This window comes from Aristolochia californica, unplaced genomic scaffold, assembly GCF_029961685.1.
Source record: "Aristolochia californica isolate CCGP_79_NKW_82.1479 unplaced genomic scaffold, dmAriCali1.0.hap1 SCAF_2, whole genome shotgun sequence".
NCBI classification, from domain to species: Eukaryota; Viridiplantae; Streptophyta; class Magnoliopsida; order Piperales; family Aristolochiaceae; genus Aristolochia; species Aristolochia californica.
In genome coordinates, this window is record NW_027181881.1 from 7,894,624 (window position 1) to 7,907,502 (window position 12,879).

At 38.7% G+C, this 12,879-nt stretch overlaps 1 protein-coding gene across 2 annotated transcripts in view; it reads right to left on the minus strand.

Moving 5' to 3' along the window:
- The window catches only part of LOC137956360 (copper-transporting ATPase PAA2, chloroplastic), a 77,826-nt gene extending 74,513 nt beyond the window's left edge, over positions 1–3,313 (minus strand). For both annotated transcript variants that reach the window (XM_068803827.1, XM_068803830.1), the window contains exons 1-4: positions 2,583–3,313; positions 2,299–2,376; positions 1,429–1,526; positions 1,240–1,293 (exon numbers count right to left, since the gene is read on the minus strand). In XM_068803827.1, the coding sequence (XP_068659928.1) occupies positions 1,240–1,293; positions 1,429–1,526; positions 2,299–2,376; positions 2,583–3,198 (846 nt within the window). In that variant the 5' untranslated portion in view covers positions 3,199–3,313. The remainder of the gene's footprint in view (positions 1–1,239; positions 1,294–1,428; positions 1,527–2,298; positions 2,377–2,582) is intronic.
- Positions 3,314–12,879: the final 9,566 nt, after the last annotated feature.

Genomic DNA, 12,879 nt, shown 5'->3' on the forward strand with positions numbered 1-12,879 from the left:
CTATTTATAATAGAGGAAAGTTGTAGAGTCCAATTACAATTAAACTACCTTTGTCCCAATTATACTCAAACTCTAACACTTAAAGATAAGTTCTAGCATAATTAAATAACCCAATATAAATAGAAGACTAACATGACTTAAACACTTTTAAACTGAAACTCTTCTGTGAGACCTGCTACCATAATAATTTTGGCTTTGTAAGACTTCTTATTGTGTAAGACTTTTAATGCCACCTCACGTGATCACGATGGGTCCCTCTAGCTCGTGATCATGGTGGGTTCATATCTTATGGGCTTGGGCCCATCTTCCAACACACTTGGATATGTGGGTCTTCCTTGGTCGTGTGGGTTTAGCCCCATCTTCCAACATACACAAAGCACATAAAGGTGGATTGTCATTTCATTAGTGACATAGTCATTAGCAAGAAGATTTGCACTCCATATGTTCGATCCACCAACCATCTAGGGAAGTATGATTTTGGAATACTTTGTAAAAAGATGGGTATGCTAGGTATTTATAGCTTCATCAGAAGGGTATTAGAAGTAATTCTGGTGATGTTATTTTCATAGTTCGGAAACAAGGAATTAGATATAAGAGAGAGGGGCATCATTGGAGTTCTCATGATTGTAACTTAGATGATAGTTAGAACAGAATTAGGGGTAGACTACTTCCCCTAATGAGTCTGGATTTTCTCCTGCAAGAACCAGTTTCTCACAATTGCTTTCTTCTGGTCTCCTTCTCTCTTAAAATCTTCTTTCTCTCTCTACTCCAGTTAAACAATAAATGCCTTTCTCCAAACCTGCACCAAAACACATATTTAACCTTCTTTGGACTAAGGCTCATATAATCCCATGAATACTCAATGCTTAAAATCTAGTGAATTTAAGTTTCCTAATATTATAGCAATGGTGAACTTTTTGTCACCCTAAAGTATTTCTATGATATTGACTTAGATTTGACCCTTAAATCACATCAACACTTCATAGTCATGAATATGATAATCATGACCTTCCTCTTTATAAAATAAACATAGAAGGCAACTAAATATAAGTAAAAAAATTTTGTTACAGAAAGTTTGGATGCTCAGAAACACAGAGAAGTTAGAATTTAAGTTTAATCTCGAAATTCAAAATTTTATGTCACAAATGATGGATTTTTAATCAATTCAAAAACAAAAATAAGAACTGACAATATATTTTTAGCCTCATGAACTAAACAGAGAGAAATCAGAAATAGCACCGGTTCATCAAAAAATGATGCATCCCATCCGAGACCTGGATTTGCCAATGAGACCTACAGTAAATAGGAAGAAATTCTCAATGAAATTGCTAAGAATGTTACCAATGTTACAAAATAATAAATAATTAAAAACACTGGTTTATAAAGTTATTTTGAGACAATATGGTCGGATTTTAAAAATGAACAGACCACACTTATGAAGAAAGCGGCAATTGATCCGAATCCGACAAGAGAATTCATATTTGGTGATCCTCTTGCAAATGCTCTCAGACCATCAAATAACAAATCTGCCATCACAAAATGATGTTAAAGTCATGACTCCAACTTTTTTGTCGAATTTTCAAGCACGATATATCAACAAGAAATGAGTACAAAAATGACGAGCAGAACATTTCCAAAGATTAGATGTTTCCAATTGAAGGTCCCTCTCTTTCTCATCTTCCTCTGTAAAAAAAGAAGCATTATTTTCTATACCACAAACAGTTTCCCAACTTTTTACCTAATTAATGAAAAAAACTGCTTCATTTTGGTAGTTATGGGAACGAAACAATGAAAACACAAACAAAAATCAAACTGAAGGTAAATGGAATGGACTGGAATGCAGATTTTGCAGGGGTTAACAAAGATTGAAATCTTAATGTTCCTTCCAGCACTACCTTTGCTTGTTCTACTCTAGACAACAGATTGGAATCATTGAGACTTACAGTTCTACAACTTCCTTCTAGTCCTAGTGTCTTTGTTGCTATAAAGACTGTAAAACTCATACCTTCATACTAAATTATTTTCATATCAACTCAATTATACGTACTCGAACACGTTCAAGCCATATCATTCAAAGTCTAGTTCGACATTCTACTTTCATCAATAATCAAGCACATCTGGCTTAGGAAATGATAAACGTGTGCCTTAAGCATCAGTCCACTTGCTTTTCGTCGAAGAAATGCTCCTTCCAGAATTGCTCAGTACTCACAAACCTCTCACGATTACAAGTCAAAGCGTTCTTATGATTCAACAGAAGAAAATTAGAAAACAAGAAATTATCTGAAGAAGTGAAATTACCTCTGCCAGGCCCAAACAGGGAAACCAAAGCCACCGCACATTTCACGTAGGAATTGTGTAGTATCTCCAAGACAGATCCTTGGTAAACAAAACATTGAAAATAATAATCACGAATAAATAAATCATTCGATCAAGACAAAGAAACTTATACTAACCAGTGTAAGGAAGAAAACAGCCTTTCAGTAAGAAATGATTAGATAGTCAATATTGAACAAAACAATAAACCAACAATTCCGACAACAGTATAAATCATACAGTAAGTTCGACATTGAATCTTCAACTACCGTGGCCAGTGTGGATTCCAAAAGAATGCAATAGATGCGATGCGTGGGTCCCACAGCACAAGGCCACCAGAGTCCACGCAAACAGGACCCTGGTCCGACTGCGGGCTAACAAAGCATCCTTCTTTGCCGTCATCTCCTTCCACTTTTTCACATTCTCCGCAATCCCAGATCCCAACTCCCTCTTCTTCGACGGGAATCCGCACTCGGTCAATCGGCGGGCCAGATCTTCCGCAACTCCAACGGACGAATCACAAGCGTCCGACCTCAATCGAATTGCCGCAGCTTCCGTCAACATGTTAACAACGGCAGATTCGACGCGATCATCGGCGGATAAGATAGACTTGACGCGAGACACGCAGGCGCCGCACATCATACCAGAGACGTCAAGAAGCACAGACGTCTCATTAGTCTTCGGCTGCAGCTGATTCTGGGACTCATCCGAAGAAATTGCGATCTCCACCGCTTTGGCACGGATGCTTCTCAAGGTTTTAGAAAGAGAACCGCGGCGGAGGGGCAGGGAAGGTCGAAAAGAGAAATTGCTGAGATGGTAAGGTTTAATGCTAATGGAGAGTTTGGGAGCAGAGGCGAGTGAGACCCGAAGAAGCTCGGACGCCATTAGAGAAGAGGAGAGAGAGGAAAGATAGACTATGCACAGAGAGAAATGTGAGTCCGTGGCAGAGCAGGGAAAATCGTCGGTTTAGCCCGTTGGAGGAGAGAAGTGGATGTGAACGACGAAGAAAGGAAACAAAGGAGGACAGGCACCCTTTTTGACTGATGAAGGTTTTGGTGAATCAACGTGGAACACGTTTCTCTCAAAATGAGACCCACAGTTGCTCTCGGTCGGAAGTGTTATCCAAAATGAGATGTCAACCGTGTCCTTCACTCGATATCTCGCATGATTTTACTAATGGCATGAAGTCAAAGTTGAACCTCTGAATACTTTGAAATTGAGTTTGCGATCTAGCCTAATGAATCAACACAAGAATTAACAAGTCGAGTTTAAAAATTTTTGAGTTTGATTTATTATATTTAACAAGTTTTATTTCAAGTTTGAGTTCAAACTATTTTTTTTGGAACCAAACTCAATTTGACTTGATATCACATTCATCGATTAACCAATGGCTATAAGAGCTGAAGATTTTACTGTGATCGGTTAAAATAAGGGCTGAAGATTTTCGTGCGCACTGGAAATACGCGGTCCATTACTACTTTATTTTAAAATTCAGCATCAATTGTGGCACGTTTAAGTGCAGGCCGCCTCTGCTATGGAATCTTTAATGGGACACCGGCAAAACCACAAGAAGCTTACAGGACGCGGGTGAGCAGTGGCGTCATCCAAAACGTTAAAAACCAAAGAGTTCTTCCAGATTTACAACGTACACGTAGTTGAAGAAGTAGCAGGAGGCGGCAAGGTGGATTACAGGCCCTATATTCGGGGCTTCCCGTGTCCACGGGCTGATTTCTTTCCGGTGTCTCTTTGCGCGAACGCAGTTGAAATCGAAGACGAGCGGACCTGGCTGAACTGGCGGCTTTTATGAAAAACTCGCACCTCCCAGTTTCTTCATTTTCGTTCTGACAACTTTCCATTTTCTTTAAGCTAGGCTTGGATGTGGAGATGCTGCTGCTAGCCTGTTATCGTGTTGACTATTGAATGATCCAAAGTAAATATAAATTATTCGATTCATTCATTCAATCGGGAATAGTGAAAACATTAGCAACAATGCAATAATAGAGGGTTTGTAGCCAATAGCTATCCACGTAATTATTCAAAACCCAAAGTTTGGCTAGTTGAATTAAACGTAATAAGTTCCTCTAGGGGGTTAGTGTTGATGATACTGATTCTCAATCAATTAAGGTTAATTGATTGAGGATCAATTCAGGATCATTGCCCGTTTAAGGCCTTCCTTCTAGGAACTAATTAAGCTCAAATCATTTTTTTCCTGTACAAACCATATCAATTGTAATCTCATGTATATCTCTGTACTTGTTATAAATTCATGAAGAAACCTCACCCAGACATTGTGGTGAATTATTTACATGGTATCAGAGGTTTACCTGGATTAACATCCCCTAATCCTCAATGGTGTCAAATTTTTCTTCCGATCTCCTCCCCTTCAATACTTTGATTCATATGATCACCATCAAGCTTTTATCGTCAAATTACCTCCTCTGGAAGAGTCAATTTCTTCCCCTCCTTGACAGCCAAGGTTTGTTGGGTCATGTGGACGGCACACTTGCCCCACCACCTTCGTTTGAACCTCCCACCTCCCAGACGAAAAATCCGAAATTTCTGGCTTGGAAGGCGATAGACCAACGCCTTCTCAACCTTTTGCTATCGTCTCTATTCGAGGAGGCCATGGCAGAAGCCGTTGGCCTAACCACCGCCCATGAGGTGTGGACTGCCCTCGAAAATTGCTTCAGTCATTGCTCAAAAGCCTGTGAGATTCGTCTCAAGGACAATCTCCAACTGATGAAGCGCGAAAATCATTCGGTCTCTGCCTACACTCGAGCTTTCAAAGCTTTATGCGATTAGCTTCATGCCATTGGGCGTCCTATCGACGACATCGACATGGTGCACTGGTTCCTTTGCGGATTAGGCCCTGAATTTTCGAGTTTCTCCACTGCACAGATGACTCAATCCCCTTTGCCCCAATTTTCCGATTTGGTTTCGAAAGCAGAGAGCTTCGAAATTTTTCAGAAGTCAATGGAGCTTCCCGTCGCCCCCACCGCCGCATTCACCTCCAACTAAGCTTCGTCCTCCCATTTCGGCAACTCCTCTAGCCCGAATCGTGGCCGAGGACACCGTGTCGGCCGTAACTTCGGTCAAGGCTCGCGCAGCTCCTCCAGCCACGGCCGAAACGACGATTTTGATCACGTACAGGGTCGTCGACCACCACGGTGTCAGATTTGCCGGCAAGACAGCCATTACGCCGATCGTTGTCGCTAGCAGTATGCGCAGCATAACCCTTCTGCTCACATTGCCAAAAAAATTTCAGCCCTCTCTCTGTCCAACCAGACCAATGCATCTGACTGGTTTGTTGACACAGGTGCCTCGGCCCACATGACTCCATCTCAGTCAGCGCTGGATTAGTCTTTCTCATACACAGGTAAGGATCGTGTAATTGTAGGGAATGATGCATCCCTACCTATTACCTATACAGGTCATATTTCTCCTTCACCAAATTTCAAACTACTAAATGTCCTAGTTGTTCCCCATCTTACCAAAAATCTCTTGTCTATCAGTAAATTAACAGCTGATTTTCCTTTATCAGTTACTTTTACTGATGACCTTTTTACTATTCAGAATCGCCAAACAGGAACGGTGGTGGCAACCGGTAGACATGATGGAGGCTTATATGTGCTAGAGCGCGAAAATTCCGCTTTTATTTTTTGTTTTGAAAAACAAAACTCTTCATGCCTCTTATGAATTATGGCATGCACGTCTAGGTCATGTGCACCATTCTGTTCTTTCTTTATTAAATAAACAAGGCCAACTTTCTCTTACTTCATTATTGTAATCCCCTAAATTATGTGACACATGCCAACTTTCCAAAAGTCATCGCTTACCTTTTTTCTCGAAATGAAAAAAGGTCGTCTCAAGTATTAGAATTAATTCACTGCGATATATGGGGTCCGTATTCCGTACATTCAACTTTGGGGTCTGTTTACTATGTTTTATTTGTTGATGATTATTCTCGATTTACTTGGCTTTACCCATTGAAATTGAAATCTGATTTCTATGCTACTTTTCTTCAATTTCAAAAATTTGTGGAAAATCAACATTCTGCTCATATCAAGATTTTCCAAAGTGATGGTGGTGAAGAATTCACAAGCAATCGCTTTAAAAACCACCTTCGTCAATCTGGCATTCATTATCAACTATCTTGTCCATATACTCCTACTCAAAACGGTCACACCGAACGGAAACACCGTCATATAACTGAAACTGCTTTGGCTCTACTTTTCCATTCCCATATTTCTCCTTGTTTTTGGGTTGATGCTTTTAGCATTGCTGCCTACATCATCAACCGCTTGCCCACACCGCTTCTCCAAGGTAAGTCCCCCTTTGAACTTCTCTATGGTCTTTTTCCAAGTTATGCGCATTTTCATCCTTTTGGTTGTCGGGTCTATCCTTGTTTGAGTGATTACATGCCAAAAAAAAAAATTCCACGCAGTCTTCCATGTATCTTTATGGGGTATTGCTCATCTTATAAAGGTTTTCGTTGTCTTGATCCCCTTACTTCTAGAATATATATCACCAGACACGTTCAATTCAATGAGACATTTTTTCCCTCCTTAGCATCTTCTCAAGCTCAACCCCTCTCCTCTCTTCAATTTTCCAACTTTCTTGAACCTACTCAATCTCCTCCAATCATGTCTGCATCTCCTCAGGAGCCTCATTCCCCGCATATGACTCCATTTGGCTCTCGTCCCTGTGTTATTTGTACTGATCCTATGGATGAGTCCTTGCAGGCCACTGGTTTTCTTACAGGTTCGCCTATACCGCCCACAGATTTTGGTCTGCCTGGATCCAATGCTCCTGTTGCCGCACTCCCGATGAGGTCTCATCCTATGCTCACACGTGCTAAGGCTGGTATTTTCAAACCTCGTCACTCGGCTGATCTTGCTTACTCTGGCTCTTCTGGTCTTCTTTGGGTCTCTTGACATCTACTACACCCAAAGGGTTCAAATCCGCTGCCAAGAATCCTGCCTGGTTTGCCGCTATGGAGGAAGAAATTCAAGCTCTACAACTTAACCATACCTGGGTCTTGGTGCCTCGCTCAGATCATACCAATATTGTGGGCTCTAAATGGGTATTTCGGACCAAATATTTGCCTGAAGGTTCTATTGAGCGGTTCAAAGCTCGTCTCGTTGCCAAAAGGGTTTACCCAAGTACCAGGTCTCGACTATACCGACACCTTCAATCCTGTCATCAAGGCTACCACTATTTGGGTTGTGCTCTCTATTGTTGTCACTAATCGATGGTCTCTCCGTCAATTGGATGTCAAAAATGCTTTCCTAAATGGTCATCTCAATGAACAAGTCTATATGGAACAACCGCCGAGGTATATTGATCCTCGTTTTCCTGATCATATTTGCAAACTTTAGAAAGCTCTCTATGGCCTTAAGCAAGCCCCTTGAGCATGGTTTCAGCGATTCAGCTCCTTTCTTACACATCTTGGTTTCCACCCCAGTCGGGCTGACCCTTCGCTCTTCGTCTTTCATCAGCACTCTGACACTCTTTATTTGCTCTTATATGTCGATGATATCATTATTACGAGCAACAACCTCTCTCTTCTTGATAGCTTTGCCAGCAAGCTTCACTCAAAGTTCGCCACAAAGGACCTGGGCTCCCTCAGCTACTTTCTTGGTCTTGAAGCTACACCAACTGGTAATGGACTATTTCTTAGTCAGTTGAAATATGTGCACGACTTCCTTGCCCGCGCTCAATTACTTGATAGCAAGCTTATACACACTCCTATGGTGGTTTCTCAGCATCTATCTTCTGCTGGTCAATTATTTTCGGATCCCACTCTTTACCGATCTCTTGTTGGTGCTCTTCAATATTTGACCATCACACGTCCCGATATTGCTCATGCTGTCAACTCCGTAAGTCAGTTTTTGCATTCTCCCACTGCTGATCACTTCCTTGTTGTTAAGCGTATTCTTCGGTATGTCAAAGGCACTCCCCATTATGGTTTGTCCTTTTGTCCATCAGCTTCGCCAGGATCTTTAGTTGCGTATTCTGATGCTGATTGGGTCGGATGTCCTATCACTTGTCACTCCACCTCGGGCTACTCTATTTACCTTGGTGACAATGTAGTCTCCTGGAGTGCCAAGAAGCAACCTACAGTTTCTCGTTCCAGCTGTGAGTCTGAATATCGTGTTATTGCCCTCACGACCGCCCAACTTCTTTGGTTCACCCATCTTCTTCGTGATCTCCAAGTTTCTACTTCCGAGCAGCCACTTCTCTTATGTGATAACAAAAGTGCCCTTTTCTTGAGCTCCAACCCTGTTGTCCACAAGCGGGCCAAACATGTTGAGTTAGACATTCATTTTTTTGCGTGAACTGGTCATTGCTGGCAAGATTCGCACTCAATATGTGCCCTCTCACTTACAAATTGCAGATATCTTCACCAAAAGAGTCTCTCGAACTCTCTTTCAGTTTTTTCGCTTCAAGCTTCACGTCTGTCCTAATCCGATGCTTAGCTTGCAGGGGTTGTTGAAGATATTGATTCTCAATCAATTAAGGCTAATTGATTGAGGATCAATTCAGGATCATTGCCCGTTTAGGGCCTTCCTTCCAGGAGCTAATTAAGCTCAAATCATTCTTTTCCTGTACAAACCATATCAATTGTAATCCCGTGTATATCTCTGTAATTGTTATAAATTAATGAAGAAACCTCACCCAAACATTGTGGTGAATTATTTACAGTTAGTCAACATGACTCAGGACATGAAAATCAAGCGCATTACTCAGTTCATGTCCTGATGTCGTCAGGGAGCGCCAAAGATCATGTCATGTACATGATTATCCATGACTCAGAAGTTCATGTCCCAAGAGTAAACGGTGGAAAGCGCTTTCCACCCGATTTTGAGAATCATGTACATGACACTCGCGGGATGCTCTCTCGGGCCTCTGTCTCTCGTACACCATCGCTCTCTCCGGTCTACCTCTCTACGACGTCGTTCTCGGACTCGCTCTCCCTCTAGACCTCCCGCTCACTTCTCCCTCTCTCCTATCTCTCTTTCTCTTCTCCCTCTCTTCTCCCTTTCGGCATCTCATTCCCTTCTCCCTCACGCTATTATCTTTTCCCCCCAAAGACCTTCCAATTTCTTTCGATTTCCCTTGTTTCAGTTTCAATTTTCTTCGATTTTGACTTTTGGGCTTCGATTTGGCATCGATTTCCCCATTCGGCTTTGATTTCAGCCATCGGCTTCAGTTTAACAGCCATCCTCCCTCTCGACCTCCGTCGTAGAGCACGGGAGGTCGAGCATCTGTTGCAGAGCTTCTCGGCCTCCCTCTCTGCGTACCGTCGAAGCGTTGCCTCTATCGACGTTACCCACCACCATCGCTGTTGCCCACTGGCCCATCGCTGTTGCCCGCTGGCTCGCCGCTAAGGAAGACGATGATGGTTTAATTTTTCCTAAGTTAGAAAAAATTAAACTATCATCATCAAAATCATTAATTTATAAAATAATTATTTTTATTTATTTAATATATTTATTTTATAATGAATATATTAAAATAGTGATTTAATAGTCATAATTAAAATATTGATAAAATAAATTTTTGATAAATTATTTTGGCATAATTATCCGATTGCTATAGTTAATTAAACCAATGGTTTTAAATTTTGTGATAATATATTATTAATTAATAATACATAAAATATATTATGTACAAATATATAGTGTGTTAAATTTATGATTAGATCAATTTTTCTCTTAAATTATTCATTTTAGGTTAAAGTATATCATATGTTATTAATAAATTAATAACTCAACGTATTACTTTCGTTTTTGTTATTTATAATTTTATTTATTTATTATTTTTAATTAATCATGTGTGTATTTCATTGGCTCATGTAATTACCATATTAATGCACAATAAAATATCTAATTCAATTAATAAATATATTAATATATTTAATTATACATTAAATAACTTATTCGTGTAGTAATAATGGTTGTTTTACCTAATTTGGGGTTTAAGGATTATGTTTTAATTAAGTGTACTGTAAAGGTTTAGAGATTCTCTTATTTTTTATGTTTTTCTCATGTTGGGGCACTGACACTGGAAACTGTTTTTCAGTGTACATGATGTCATCAACACGAACACCAAGTGCGAAGATGATCTTCATGTACATGACTGACATGATCTTCACGTTGGACATGAACTTGATCTTCATGTATCCATTTGGGGGACTAACCCCCCGCCCCCCCCCCCCCCCCCCCCCCCCCCCCCTCCCCCTTAAGCAATAGTGTTGAGACCTCATCGGCTGTAAAACCTTGGTGGTAGATTCAATCCGATTTGCCTTGCAAAAGTCACCTATCAAAGCATTTATAGGTTAACGAATTTCTGGAAAAAAAATACTTCATTGACTTATTGTAATTTGAGTACAAAGAGTTTCTATTTATAATAGAAAAAATAAGTAGAATCATATTATAATTAAACTATCTTTGTCTCAATTGCACCCAAAGTTTAACACTTAGGGTATGTTTGGAACCCCTAGAAAAGAAAAGGAAATGAGAATTTGACCATTATTATTTCTAAAAATAGTTAGTGAAAATGACATAATAATCAAATTCTCTTTTTCTCTAACTATTTTTGGAAATAATAATAGTCAAATTATCATTTTCTTTTCTTTTCTTTTCTTTTTTATGGGGTTTCAAATAGACCCTTAAATATAATTTTTAACATAATTAAACAACTAAACATAAATAGAAAACTAAAATAACTAAAACACTTTTAATTAAGACTCTTGTATAAGACCTCCTTATATGAAACTCTTGTAAGACTCCACCATATTAATTCTACTTTATAAGACTTCTCGTTGTGAGAATTATGTAAGAATCTATCGTACTTGCTCTTCTACACTCCCCCTCAAGTTGGAACTTATAACTTTAACTTGCAATGAAAAAGATTTTTGGTTTTGAATCTTCATTTGTTGGAAAAAATTCTATAGATGCAAAATTTATCTTTTTTTCTCTCCCTTTTATGAATATTTTGGTCACATAAAAATTACCAGAACATGTAAAGTAAAATATCCATTTCTTGTACTTCTTCTACTTCTCCCCCTCGAGCTGGGGATAAAAAGGATATAGAGACCCAACTTGGATAAACTACAATATAGAAGAAAAAAAATCACTCTTCATATGATATAGCTTCATATACCAATCATAGTCTAAAACACATTCCGTTCAACTTCAACGGCAAAAAACTAGCCCAATTTTAGGGCAAAACAAAGATGTTACTCACTTTTTAAAGTTAGCTCAAACACAAATAACCTTTTGGGAGAAGAATAAAAATCTTGACTCAAGTTAGATGTTGGGCACACTCTTATACTTTTTAGGTAATGGATCTAAGGGAAACAATTATGCAACACTCATACTTACAAACGAATCTAGAATTTAACCTTTTTAAAAATAAAAAAACTAGGGGAGATTATAACAGTAAAATTGAGATAACTTAACTAATTTGACCAAGTATGACTTTTGGGGATGGAGGGGTGACTACAATTTTTTGGAGATACAATGTGAAAGATACACAACAAGTAACAAAGACACAAAAAAATTAAAACAATATCAAAGCAAGATATTTATACTTTGAACGAGCACATCATGGAATGATTAAGACTAACCATACATCTCTTATTAGAAGATAATTTTTCCTAAAAAACTAAGTCCCCGTTAGTGCCCCTGGTCGAAAATTTATTTCTCAGCAAAAGTTAGAAATACTTTTCCTAGGACACACATATCCAAGAAACCTTCAGATAAAATCCTTTTAGTGCCTTACTAGGAAATTACATGGAAAATTTTAGAAATTTCCATGGAAAATTAACAGACATGTTAGTCCCTTTCCAAGGAAATAAATAGAAATTAATGATCAATCTCATACATTTTCATACTTATCTTATAAATTTTTAGTAAAACGAAACATCAAACACAAAATTTAAAAACTTTTTTATCTAAAAAAAAATTGGTCATGTTAAATCAACTATTTTACTCTATATAATTGTCCCACATTTGAGCAGGATCAAAGCCACTCAAAGAAGGCTCTTGGTGAAGGAAGATAAAAGCTCTTGAGATAAGTTTTTTTATTACTATTAATTCTTGCTACTGATTTCGAGATTTAGAAGATGATTTATAGATGGTGTTTATGATTGTCTTCATTTTATAAGTTTATGAAGATATATGCATCTAGGTTGAGAAAGACAGTTTTATCTGTTTGAAGATATTTTGACCGAAACCAGTTTATGATGAGATTGATACATAAGAAGTTATAATTCTATGGGAAAAAGATTCCCTAATAAAGAAGATTGATATTGAGCCTATTACGAGTGGTTATTTATTTGTTAAATTTAAAAAATATGATTACTTAGCGTTTATGCTAAGTCACTCCATTAACTGAGTTGATTGAAGAATGTTACTTGGTTTCTTTATAAGTATTTGTTGGAGAATTGTTTAAATTGATTTTCCGAGTATGGCTGAAGAAATATGAGTAACAAGAGTGATATACTCCGAATTATTACTGTACCCTTGCGAGGGTTATCAAATTTCATGAGCTGGTCTA